Genomic DNA, 13,088 nt, shown 5'->3' with positions numbered 1-13,088 from the left:
CTCCAAAATAATCACAGCAGTGGGAAATTCCCACTTGAATGGATTTCTCATGTACAGAAATATTTGAACTCTGCCCCCCCCCCCCCCTTTTTACATTTTTCTTTGCATTTTTAAATGGGGATAAAGAATGATTGATTGACTAATTTCTGACAGTTCTGTAAAATGCAACTTAATGCCTACTTTGTGACCTGCATTGACTATTAAGAAAATTGTTGTGTAAAACATTTCATTTGACATTGGTAAATTTAGTTACCACGCTTTGTCTGAGAATATTGTAATCTGCACTTGTTACAAATAACACCTATGAACAGCTGAGAAGAGTAAACAAAACCAAACCATAATTTTTTCCTGTTTTTTATTGCATGTGGTAGGCAGCATTTAGAGCTTAGTTAAAAAATTAGTCATTTGCTTAAATATTTACAGATCATGGTGAAGTCAGCTTCTTGTCTTCTAAATGTGAGCATGAATACTTAAAGTAAATCTAAATCTTAAATGAGTGCAATACCATTAACTGCTGTCACGATCTTTTTTTGAATTAGTCTTAAGGATAATTGTTCAGTTTTTTCAAAGACTGTAACATTGCATTAATTAATTTGGGTGTAAGCTATTAAAGCGTGTTTTAAATATATAAAAAGTCATGTTGGTGGGGTTTTTCTCTTTCAGAATAACAAAGACACTAATAGATCAAGATGGTCCCAGTTGGAGGGAGAAACTGCCACCAATCCCAGTTGTCCCAGTTGCTGCTCAGCTACACAGGTGGGATGGAGGAAGCTTTACTCCAGAGAATAAGCCAAGAAGTACTACAGATACCAACAGAGAAGAACAGTTGCAGATGAATCGTATGTAGTTAATGCAAATATATGTAAAAAAAAAATAAATTGAAAAATGGAATACTATTTAATATTGTCAAAGAAACTGCTTTAGAAAATACTTATCAGAGACCTTGTGAAAAGCCAAGTTAGGTGATGGTCATTTATGGGATTGGGTTTAATGTGCTTTGTGGAGCCACAGTTATGATATATTTTTTAAAGCCAAGTGATGTAGTTTGCAGCATGTAATTTCTGAAGTTACATAAAATAAAAGAAAATATAGCAGAAATACTCATCAGTAGTATATTGAGACCTATAAGTATCAGTAGTTTCCCTGACATCGTACTACAGTTATAACACAGTTTTCTCCAAAAAGCCCACCACCCAAACACGCAACCTTGGTAACATAATGAACTACATAATCTGTAGCTGTCATTTAATTGTCATGAAAGCATTACTCAGCTCTTCAGAATAGAAAGGGTAGACTTGTAGGTGGCTAGTAGTGGTGAAATGGATTATAAAAGAACACTGCTGGTTTTTTATTTATTTTGTTTTTTGTTTTTTTTAAAGGGATTCTAACTTTGACAGCAGCCATTTAGTAGTCGCCTTTCAAAGATGTTAGTTTAGGTTAGATGGTAGTTTAGGAAACTTTCTTCCTCCTGTTTTTTTTTCCCTTCATTGCAATTCCATTTTTCTCCTCCAGTAAATCAGGTGAAGGAACCTTTCTGATTAATTTTTTATTGACATTAAACATTGTTTTTGCAGAGGCCTTAACTGTATGATTTTTTTTTTCTCAGCTGTTAATTGGTTCCCCTTTGAGTTTTATTTCCTTATAAAGAAAAGTAATGCTGAAGATAATTCCCCCTTAACACATGAGAGGCTGCAATGCATAACTGGGTTGCTGGCCAAATACGTAACAGTGGTAGGTTTATCTGTCCATAATGCATTACTGCAATAGAAAATTGTTTTTCTTTTAAGAAACATGAGGAATGTTATTTAAGCTCAATTAGATTAATAAAAATTTGACCTTACTTTTTAAAATGTCCAGTGGCAGGTATTTTCATTACAGTTTTTGTCACTACCTGTCATTACTGGTTCATCACTCTTAAGGATTGGGCAGCAATTGGGTTCAACTTTTTTTAAAATGAAGTAGAAAACTAGTATGTTGCACAGTTGCTATTAAACAGAAGTGCTTAGCTTGAAAAGCGCTTTTTGTTGTATGGATCGCACTCCAGGCTTTTTCTGTTATTAAAGAATACAACTTGTGGATTTTTATTTCGGTGTGTAACTAACCTATTTAAACCTTTGAAGTAGTAAATTTGTATCTATATAACCTTATCTAATTTTGTTAGGAGAGAGGATTTGAAGATCACATTAGCGAAAAGTACACAGATAAGTGGCTCCTGAGAACACTTGTGATTGTGTTTGGCCTGTTAGGAAAGTTAACAAAACTGACCATCACTGCCTTCATGAAGTGTGCTCTGTGGCATGTTGTTGCAAAACGTGCCTCAGTCTATTTCAAATAGTGCACTTTGGTTAGGTTTTGTTTTTAGAAATACTAAGTGAAGACCGTGTAACGAGTTTCTCGACTGAAGTGTGACTCTAAGGTTGTGGTTGCCTTCTCATGCCGGTACTAAGTCAGTGGGACCTGACAGTGATAGCTTGCACTGGAAGCATGCCAGCAATGTTCGGTCAGTCCTTAAACCTTACTGTGGGCTGACACTTTTTTTGCAACAATTGTCTGTTGTTTTTTGTATTACAAGTTGAGTTATAATTTAGTTGTGTTTCTAGCATAAATCTGTTCTAGTTTCACGTCACTAACTTTATTTTTTCCCCAAGTCCACATGTAGTTTTCTGGCATGGGGCACTGCCATGTTTTCATAAAAGAATTCACTGACTTTAATTACTGGTTAAAATTATCTGATTATATACAGTGTTTAAAACCTGAAGCTTGGCAAGGGACTTATATTCTTTAGCAAGGTACAAAAAGTAGATTTTTCCATTACGTTTACTTAGAGCTATGTTATTAATCATTGCTTGCTCACAACGGAGACACGAAACAGCGGTCAGGATTGGTTTTCCAGTGCAAACATAGCTATGATTGCAGTCTAACCCAGAAGCATATGCAACAAATGTTGTGGAGTTTAGTAGGAAAACCAATTATGGAAGAACCCAGTTATCAGCTAAAAAAAGTTTAGTTATGTGTTTCAGGTTCCTCAAAACCTCTTTTATAAATAGTTATTAACAGAATATTACTGGTGTATCACCAACCCCTGCTGATGTGATGACTTGTTTGTCGTCGTCAGTTTAGCATAGTAATTGTGATAGATAGCTGCTTGCAGAAAGAATACTAGATCAAATTATGGCTGTCTTGGTGTGATGGTGGAAATCTAGAAGGCCTTTAATCCTGCTGATTAAATCACCACCATTGTAAATAAAACTAGTATCTTAGTGGAGATAGTCATTCTTTACCAGACAAAGGGGCAGGTGGAAGGAGGTGAAGGTGTAGAGCTGTCTGTTGGCATTCCCCTTATTTTCAGCAAAGTAATTACCCTGCTGCATGGGGAAATACGTGTTGTGCCAAATGTAGATATGTTAGTTTATGCCTTTCTTAGAGCAGCAGGGAGAATCTGGGACACAAACAACAATGCACAGACTGATAAAGATACTTCAGTTACCAGGCATTTATTCTTAGTCTGGGTAGATTATTCAGATACCTCTAATGAACTGACCTTCTTATGTAACACTGTGATCCTTTTGTAACGTAGGTGAGAAAGCTGAGGAGAAGTTCAAGACATTAAAAAATGAAGGGAATGATTTTGTAAAAAAGGGTAAATACGAAGAAGCTGTAAATAAATACAGTGAATGCATGAAGTTAAATACCGAGGAATGTACAATCTACACTAACAGGTAAAGGTCCAAAATCTAACACCACTTTGTGAGATAACAAGAGTTGTATTTTTCTCTCTGCAAATAGAGATCCTTTCAGTCACTGTGGTAAAAAAAAATATCTTTTTTTTTACCACTTGATGAGTGTTTCCAATAAAAAAAATTGATTTATTTTTTTTTTTGAAACTGTGTTATTTTCCAAGGGGAACAAGTATTAATGTCACTGATACAGATCTTTAAATCTTTATATAAATAGAGTAAGCAATAGTAAAAGTTCTAATTAGCATAGCATTTTGCAGCATTTTTTGAGAATATTGGTATGATTTTAATTAAAAACTAACATGCAGTGGCAGTATCTCAAATATGAAGACTAATAATTCAGAGAAAATGTACATTTTGAGAAAGTGAAAGTAGGAACACAGTCATACAACAGCATTATTTTAAAGGTTGACCTAATTCTGCAGCATAATTCTTTATGCTGTAATCTTACCAGCTTTCACAAACTAAGAAGGATTTGATTAGGCCAGCACTTGAATAGGAGACTTCCAAGTAATAATTAGGTGCAGAAAGCATTATTGCTTATTTAACTTAGAGCACATTTTTAGCCAGAATGGACGTATAAAATCCATACTATATCAGGCCTTGTACTCTGATATTACACCTGCATAGGCTTTGCTTTTAAAATACTTAACGTATCTGCCTTACTTCGAGCATTAGTCATATGTGATTTTTGACTTTTATTGCAGGAATTGGCCCTCTTTAAATCCATCCAGTGATGTCATTAATACTTACTGGTTTTGATGTACTTTAAAAAATACCACATTGAGACTGAATTGTGTGAAGTATTGTAGTTAACATTTATAAGTCAGATGCTGTTGGCACTACAGTACTGTAGAATTTACTTATATTGCAGTGTATTCTGTTTTTCTGTGTTAGAGCTCTCTGTTACTTGAAACTGTATAAATATGAAGAGGCTAAGCAGGATTGTGATCATGTTCTTCAGATAGAAGATTCTAATATTAAAGCTTTTTATAGAAGAGCACTAGCGTACAAAGGATTACAGGTGAGGAAAAAGAACATAGCAGGTATTCTTAAGCACTTCTAAACTCGCTTATCCTCTTCAAAGGCAATCAGGTAGTTGAGTCAATGAGTGAATACAAAGTATGCAGTGCTGATGATTTAGTATTTTGTAGAGCATTAGGCACACATAAAATATTATATAAATACTTTTGCAACATAAAAACCTGCATGTTGACTTGTAATAATTTGAGAAAATACAAAAATATTGTAATAAATGAGGCTTGACTGGAGATAGGTTAAGCAAGTTTCTGTTCTAATGTTCTAATATTCTTCTGGGTACCCTGGTCTGTTTTTTCTGTCAAGGTGTTTATTATATCTTTGCTGATGATAAATGGATTCTCTCCAAGTTGGTCTTCATCTGTCCAGACTGAAATTGCAGGCCGTCTTTTGGCATCTGCTCATATTTGAGTGCTTGTCATATTGAGCCAGGGGTTTAATTATCTTCATTTTCTCCCTCTTCCTTCTGTTACAAACCTTTGTCAGTAATCTACTTTCTCACTCTTTGAACAGTGCCCGTACTCAACCTTTTCTTTCCATCTACACAGTGGGTGGTGGTGACTGTATTGTGCTCATCTTACGCACAGTTTTTTGAGTATCCTTTTACCCGATTGTCATAAATGCAGACTTAACATTGCTTATATCCATCTTGATTTTGACTACAAATCTCTATAAAACTACAAATCATCATGTTCCATCCTGTTGGCTCCCCTTCTTCAGTGATACCAGTTGGCCCCTACACTTTCACAGCAATCCTTACTCTGCCTGTCAGCTTTTACCTGGTGTTAAGTCATCAGCTTCTCACTTCTGTTGGCTCATGATGGCAGCTGTTACCTACTTTGTATTACATTTTACAGGTGTCTTTAAACAAGCATCTTAAGTGTTTTCTCCCATGTTGCTCTTTGTAACTGGAGGCGATAACTCCAACCGTCCACCAAGTTTGAGCAAGTGTCCATCAAATGAATAGTTACCTCAGACCTCCATTATGTTTGATGCCTTTAACAAAAAACTACCTGATTGTGTCTCAGCTAACAGATTGCCTGAGGACAATGTGTTTGTGCTTGGTAGTGTGCTAGCCTGCTCTCATTCCGTGTTATAATTCCAGATGCAAGTAGCAGGAACCACGGGATCTTTTGTTCGTGATAAATTTGTTCCTCTGTTACAGGAGCTATGAAATTTTGAAAGTTTGCTTTGATTAATTTTCAAAGGTGAAGTGTCTTAATTTTATGTAAAATCTTTTCTGTAACTGTACCAAGCTACCTGGTATTAATAATTTGTAACCTTACATTGTTGAAGCTGATAAAAAATGAGTAAAAACATGAGCAAAGTGATTCTACCAAAAAAGGGAGATTACATACTAGTGAAGAACGTAAAGAATTGGAGAAATAACTTCTGCTTTTTTTAATACCCTAGAAAAAAAATACTATTTTTGTATTATCGAAAACATAACCTGAAACACACTGTTCATAGATTCCTTCAGACCAGTCTGACCTGGGGACTCCCAAAATGTTTTGTTGTCATTGGATTTAATGCCTTCACTATTGCTAATTCCAGGGATGTGAGTGATTCATAAAACCAGAAAAAGCAACAAAAGTCATTGGAGGCTGACAGATGACCGTAATGAAAAATTTCAAGAGCTAAAAGCATGTAGTTTGGCAAAGACCTAACTAAGCTGGGAAGTGTTATTTGTGTATAAATATCCAGATACTTAACCACAAAAGCTGCAGTGGAATTTAATTAAGTAAATGAGGGGTTTTTTTAAATAGATTTACTGAGATGCAGTTAAGGGAAGATCAGTAAAAAGGTTGTGCTTGTGTGATGAATTAGGCCTGTAACATAGGACACAGGACTTCAGACTGCATCTCCTACAGCTGATAGTCCGGTCTCTTGCTTTGCCTACAACCACCTTGCATGATTTTTGTTGAGAAGTCTGGCAGGCTGCAGTTAAATCCAGAAGGGTTAGTTGTTTGCTGACCCTTGTGATTGTTTTCAGAATCTTTTTTCCTGTAGTTGTGAATCTTCACATCTGTAATTCAGATGGTTTAGCTTAATCAGAAGCTGTTTTCTGATGGAAGCAATCTGCCCCCTTTCTGCATTCATTTGCTAAGGCTAAATAATTCTAGTTCTCTTACACTTCTTTCATGATAGAGTAGACTTCAGTTCACTTACAGACTTGCTGCAATGTCTGCACCTTGAATACTGGTCATCAGTATTGAACAAAACACTGTGTAGCAAAAAGAATATGAGTGACTTATACACTAATGTTTTTATTACAGTTGAAATGCTGAAGAAGTACCTCAGCTGGAAAATGAGGAATTTTTTCATGATGATATGCATGACTTAAGAGTCATTATCACTAACCTTATGATAGTGCTTGGGAACAGAAGAAATATTAGGTCCCTCGCACAGAGAGATCATGTTGACCTTTTACTATCTGCATGGTCTTTTACTGTTTACTGCTACATTTCATTCTTATTTTTGATGCTCCATCCCTCAAGGTGTCTTGATTTTTCCATGTGATATTCCAGTCTTCCTCAGAATTGATACTATTAACTTTTGTCTCCAGAAAATTTAGTCTAAAAACCTCATAATTTCTAATGTCAAAATTTGAAATAAAAACACGAAACAAATGACAAGACTGATGATGGAGGAACTGTGTCCTAATGCCACTCTGTCGCTGCATTTGTCCTTCTAATCCTGTTAATCCCAGAGTTCGTAACATAATCGCAATCTTCTGAAGTATTACCAAAAATTTCCCTTCTCAAACTGTAAGAAATGGACTGTTGGATTGAAGTACAGGAAGATTAGGTGTATTTTTAATTTAAGCTTAATTAACTCTTTTATTGGCAAAGCAAGTATGCAAACTGTTGATGGACACACATTATATTAATCTTGAAGAAGTGTTAAACTGTAAGCAATTATGCTTGAAAGCAGCAATGTTCAATAATCAATTCTTTGATACAGGGAATATGTTTCTCAGAATAAATTATGTCATATTACATATTTAATATAGAAATATTTAGTTGCAAAATATGAAGTCAAACTCACCCTCAGTTTCCTTGTTTCCCTCTAATGAAATTGCACTGGCTGTATTTGGATTATTTTTGTCTACTTTACTGTAAAGATCCTAGCATTTTTATTTTTCTTAATTCTAAAGGACAGTATGGTAGTTCAAATTTATTTTTCTAGTGGTGTGCTTATGAAAAAATTATATTCCCTTCTACTTACAGAATTATCAAGCCAGTGTTGATGATTTCAACAGAGTGCTTCTAATAGATCCAAACATTCTTGAAGCAAGAAAGGAACTAGAGGAGGTAACCCAGCTGCTCAATCTTGACAGCAGCACTGTAGCTGGCCATCAGCAAAAGCAAAGGAAGAAAATAACCATACAAGAGGTATACCTGTTCATTTTTAAAAGCAGGCATTACAGAAGCAACAGACTTGAAGAGATAATATTAAAGTTTTTGTTTTGCACTTCATAGCTCTATGGTTTTTGGGGGTGGAGTTGTATTTTTTGTGTAATTTTGAGGATCTACTGGGGGATTCTTGCATGTGACGTGTTCAGTGTCTATATACGTTCTATAGTAAAGCGTGGGCTGCTTTGAAGTGTATGCAGAACCACGGCAGAAATGGAGAAAGTACATTTAGATGGCACTACAGTTGAGGACACGCTCTTTGTAAACAAAAATTGGTTAGACTTTGAAATACCTGTTTTACAGAATATGGCTGACAAATAGCAGGTTTACTTTTCAGGGCTGTGCTACTCAGGAAGCCTCTGGGGCAGTGCTGGCAAAGGTTCATTGTCAGCAGGCGTGCTGGCTGTTCGGCGCTAGTAGTAAAGTTACTGCTCTGAAGAGTGAAATCCTCCTTTAAAGAGCAAGAGTATGGGTAAAACATCTCTAGGATCTTATAAAAGAAACGTGTGGTGTAGTGTTATGTAATGGATCAAAATGTTAGCCTTGAGAGTTCTGGGTAGAATTAGGCAGTAAAAGGATTTTCTCAGTCATCTGATATTTTTGGATTGTAGCTTTGCTGATTTTTCAAGAATGTTTGGGGTTTTTTCCCCTTTTCATTTAAAAATATATAGTTAAATTACATAGTTCCCAGTCTGTACAGTGATACTGTAATTTGATAATATAATTTCGAAATAGTGGCATAATGGAAACTGCAGTTATTAATACAGAAACAATGTGTTTTATTGAAACACTTCACACTGTCACGAGTTCATGGGATTTTATGTAACTGGTGTGAGTCGGGTATAGCGTTAGTTAAGCTCAGAGCTGTGACAAACAAAGGGACCTGGAGAGTGTTTAGGGCAGGTTTGGGAAGTGACTGCATTGTTCAGGGGCCAGCTAACTACATTACTGGCAGTGGTAATTTTTCTGGGGGTGGGGCAGGAAGCATTTATGTTTGCTGTCGTAATTACAGCTGCCCCCTTAGACAGCCTGTCTTAACTGCTGTAGTACAAGGTAGTTCCATGAAAACAGACTGCAAAGAAAAGTAAGGCAAATTAGAAGCTGGAATTTATCATCATTACTCCATTTTAATCAAGCTATAATTATATAAAAGACAGTCAGGATTTCTCTCTTGATACTAAGGATTGTTGAAAAACAGAGAATATCTATAAGCACAATGCAGTATTTTCTACAAATGAACTAAGCTAGTTCCCCTGTACTATGTGACACCATATCTTCAGACTTTTTGAAACACTTGGCATCCTTTGAGGAGACCCTGTTCAGTGAGTTTTAGTCAGTTTATACTAATTCCACAACTCGTGGTAGCTTGAAATAGCTTTTGGCAAATGTAGTTTGAACCCACGGTTAATTTTCTAGCGACTGATTCATGAAACTTGATACAGGCTGGAAATTTGGGAAAAGTTAAGTGGGTATTTGGGCAGTCAGAGCATGCTGAGCTTTCTCATTCCACGGCAAGACTCAAACCAGCAACCTGATAGAGCTTGCTGTACCCTGTATGATTCTGAAGGCGCAGCAGTAAAGTGAAACGTGGATATCTGGTGATTTGACTTCAGTTCTGCTTGATTTCTGCAACTTCGCATCTAGAATATATGTACAGTCCCCCTTGGCTTTCTGCCAGCGGTCTTCAGTTGCCTGTCAACAGTGGAGGGCCAAGCAGTGAAAGGAAGTGTAAAATACATACTTTTGACCACAGCCTTTAAAGATGAATAGAGAGTTACTGTTCTGGGGGGGAAGTATAGCAAAGAACATAGGTGCCTTTCTTTTACTTTAGAAGAGTAACATACTACCTTTTAATTTAATGATGTTATTAAGGGATATATATATGCATGCAGTTATGAAGCTTCAGGTATCTACATGTCCACGTGAAAACGATTTGTTGCCATTTTCTTGTGAAGGTGACTGATGAACAGGAAGAGGGACAGCTGGCTACATCAGAAGATGTGACTGATGGTGTTACTTCTAAAGAGCAGTTCAAAAGAGTGTGCCACTGAAGCCCTCTGAGAAGCTGTGTATTTGAACCATCTAATGCTTACGACTTTGGTCAGATTATAAACGCAGTGAATGCCAATAAGGATAAAGCTGCTTGTGCAGATCTTTTACACCTTACTGATCCAAAAAAATGCCAGTGCTGCTAAGTAACAAACTTGAAGGAGAAATCTTTCTGATTTTTATCGAGTCATTGGAATATTATGTAGTTGGGAAAGATCCTGGCCTTGTATATCAGCACCTTTTCTACTTGAGCAAAGCGGAAAGATTTAAGGTAAGAACCTAGGTTGAATGTGTATTTAAGTTGCACAGAAACCTAAAGGAAACGGAACACTTGATTTTGTATCTGTCAGGTACTACGATTTTCAATCAGCTTGTGCTAATTATAAAATAATCTGTTTTTTTCAGGTGATGCTGGCTCTTCTTAGCAAAACCGAAAAAGAACAGGTTCAAAAACTGTTTGATTTACTTGCAGAAAACCAGAATAATCAGTACTCTCTGGAAGATCTTGAGCGCCTTAAAAAGGTTTATGAACTTCAAGAAGTTAAGTTGTTGATTGCATGCATATCGTTCATGTTCATAAGGTGGATGTATGAACTGTGCAGACTTGCATGGGTTGAAGTGGACTGTTGGATTTTATTTTGTTTTGACAGCATATGCACATTTAAAACTTGCTGCTCGTTGTTTTTCTTGTAGTTGTATCCATTTTTAATCCTAGAATTTAATGCATGTCTTTGCGTTCCATAACAGAGTTCATGTTATTTGGCAAGTGATGTTATTTAGACTGTTTTAATTGAATATATTAAAACGTTTTACAGTATATATAATTAATGCGAAATATCTTGATGGTACAATAGATAATACTTTTTTTAGTCATCACTTGTTACATCATTGTGTGAGTTGTATGTTCTTGTGATAAAGAAGTGTCTTCAAGATAAACGGGTCAGTTAGCAATAGCTTTGCTAAAACAAGTTTACAGAAAGTATTAACCTTTCTCAGATACTAACTGCTGCAGGCTATCTGTTTCATTACTGTCCCTGTTCTATACAAAACAGATTCAAATATTTCTGGTGCAATACAGCTTAGCAACAAAGGTGAAGGAATATTACATTAGCTTGTCATGGAACACTTTGAATTAAAATAATTTAATAAATAGGTATCTTTTTTACATGATTAACAAGCGAGTAATTTTTAGTGCACAGAGAATTATTTTTTTTTCTCTGTGTGTGTAAGGACTGCTGATTTGCATGGCTTTTGAAGTGACAGTGGTAAAGAGGAGGACAAGTGGCTGCACCTACTAATAAAAATGTTTAACTCTTAGTTTTGCAATCAGATTATTTAAAACACCGGCTATTTCAGTTTACAGACATGTTACAAAGCTAAAACAAGCGTGGGGTGGACAAGTATGGGTTTTTTTTAATTATTATTTCAGGCAGTACTTTGTGTTTTATATGTGATTCTGACAAAGCTCCTTGTTATCAAGGTGAAGTGTTTAAATTTTTCAAATACCCTGTTGCCTTCCTTGCACTTGTGATATAACTGTATATCAAACTCACTAGCACTGCAGAATATCATAAGAATGTTGTTCTAATGAAATATTCTCAGGTGTATATTAATTAAAAAAATAAAGTGGTTTTTTTTTTTTTCTTGAGCAGTACAATTATGGATTCTCCTTTCTGGTTCTACATGCAATTCTGACATGTAGATGATGAGTTACTATCTTTCCCAGGGCAGTGCCTGCCCCTGCCGTGCCTAGGCCCTTGGGTCCCCCTGTTTTGAAAAACTGTCTTTTTAATCTGTCTGTGCTCTGCCCTCAGCATTTATCACACTCTTCAGTCTCCCTCTGCCCTCCGTAAGCATCGCCTCTTCTGCTTGGTCACCAGGTTGAGCGGCTCTGCCAGTCAAAAGCAAGACTATTGAGCAGGTGGCTTTCTGTGTGGCTTCGGTGGAAACACAGGTGCCCAGATTCAGTAAGAGTGGACAAAAAGGGGGAGTGGGGTGTGTGTCTGTGTGTGTGAGATCTGTTTTGTTTCATTGGTAATTGCTTTTTACATCCTTCTGAGAATGAAGCATTTCCACTTTAGAAGAGGGCAGGAGGCTCTCAGATGGCATAACCCACCTTTCTGGCAGGGAAAGCCAAACCACAGCGCAGTATTACTCCCTCGGGCTTTTCAGTCAGCACCTGAGCATTAACACACACAAAACCTAGACCATAAACAAACCAAAACCAATACAAAAAACCTGCTTCAGGAAGAGAGCACTGGTTAGGTGATTAGGAACAGCCGAGAGAAGTGTGGTCCCAAAGTGGCAGTGAGCTGGCCAGCCCCAACACAGCACAGGTAACTGTACAGGCAAGCTAACAAGGCTCGCAGTGACAGATTTGCTCGCAGGTACAAATCCCTGTTTTTCACATGCGTGGAGGAAAAGCAAGTTTCTTTTTGTAACAGAACAGAAGGTTAGTGCCCGGGGAACAGACCATGCTGAGGAACAGGAGTTTGCACTGATGATATTTTCATCCCTTCAAAACATTTTTGAGATTTCTAGGAGATGCCAGCTCCAGGCTGAAGAGGTGCAGTTGTCCAAAGGGCAACAGTATGAGGTGTTGTGAGGGATGAATGTCATCTTGGCACAGTTGCTTTGCTGGGCAAAGAGCTGATTTACTGCCACAGCCTCACCACCATGTTTTTTTTACCCTTCCTGCGTAGTGGTGCAGGCAGCAGAAACTGGCGAGAACCCAGTTACTGGCAAACCACACTCTTTGCTCTTATGTGGGAAGTTTTTTCTGCTGATCAGAACCTGCTCTGCTTTGTGTCATCCAGCTGCACAAATAAAGGGCTACTCTTTCTGGCTG

General features: G+C 36.9%; 1 protein-coding gene across 3 annotated transcripts in view; it reads left to right on the top strand.

Annotated features, from left to right (window-relative positions):
- SPAG1 (sperm associated antigen 1) overlaps positions 1-11,897 on the top strand; it is a 45,188-nt gene extending 33,291 nt beyond the window's left edge. The window contains exons 14-19 of one of the 3 annotated variants that reach the window (XM_037378943.1): positions 664-839; positions 3,578-3,719; positions 4,635-4,761; positions 8,006-8,170; positions 10,147-10,511; positions 10,646-11,897. In XM_037378943.1, the coding sequence (XP_037234840.1) occupies positions 664-839; positions 3,578-3,719; positions 4,635-4,761; positions 8,006-8,170; positions 10,147-10,242 (706 nt within the window). In that variant the 3' untranslated portion in view covers positions 10,243-10,511; positions 10,646-11,897. Of the gene's footprint in view, positions 1-663; positions 840-3,577; positions 3,720-4,634; positions 4,762-8,005; positions 8,171-10,146; positions 10,512-10,645 lie in introns of those variants that run through there. The other 2 variants (XM_037378944.1, XM_037378945.1) reach the window with 2 other exon arrangements.
- The last annotated feature ends 1,191 nt before the right edge of the window (positions 11,898-13,088 follow it).

This window comes from Falco rusticolus, chromosome 3 (genome assembly GCF_015220075.1).
Source record: "Falco rusticolus isolate bFalRus1 chromosome 3, bFalRus1.pri, whole genome shotgun sequence".
NCBI classification, from domain to species: Eukaryota; Metazoa; Chordata; class Aves; order Falconiformes; family Falconidae; genus Falco; species Falco rusticolus.
Note: the sequence above shows the minus strand (reverse complement) of the source record. Positions and strands in the feature narration are given on the sequence as shown.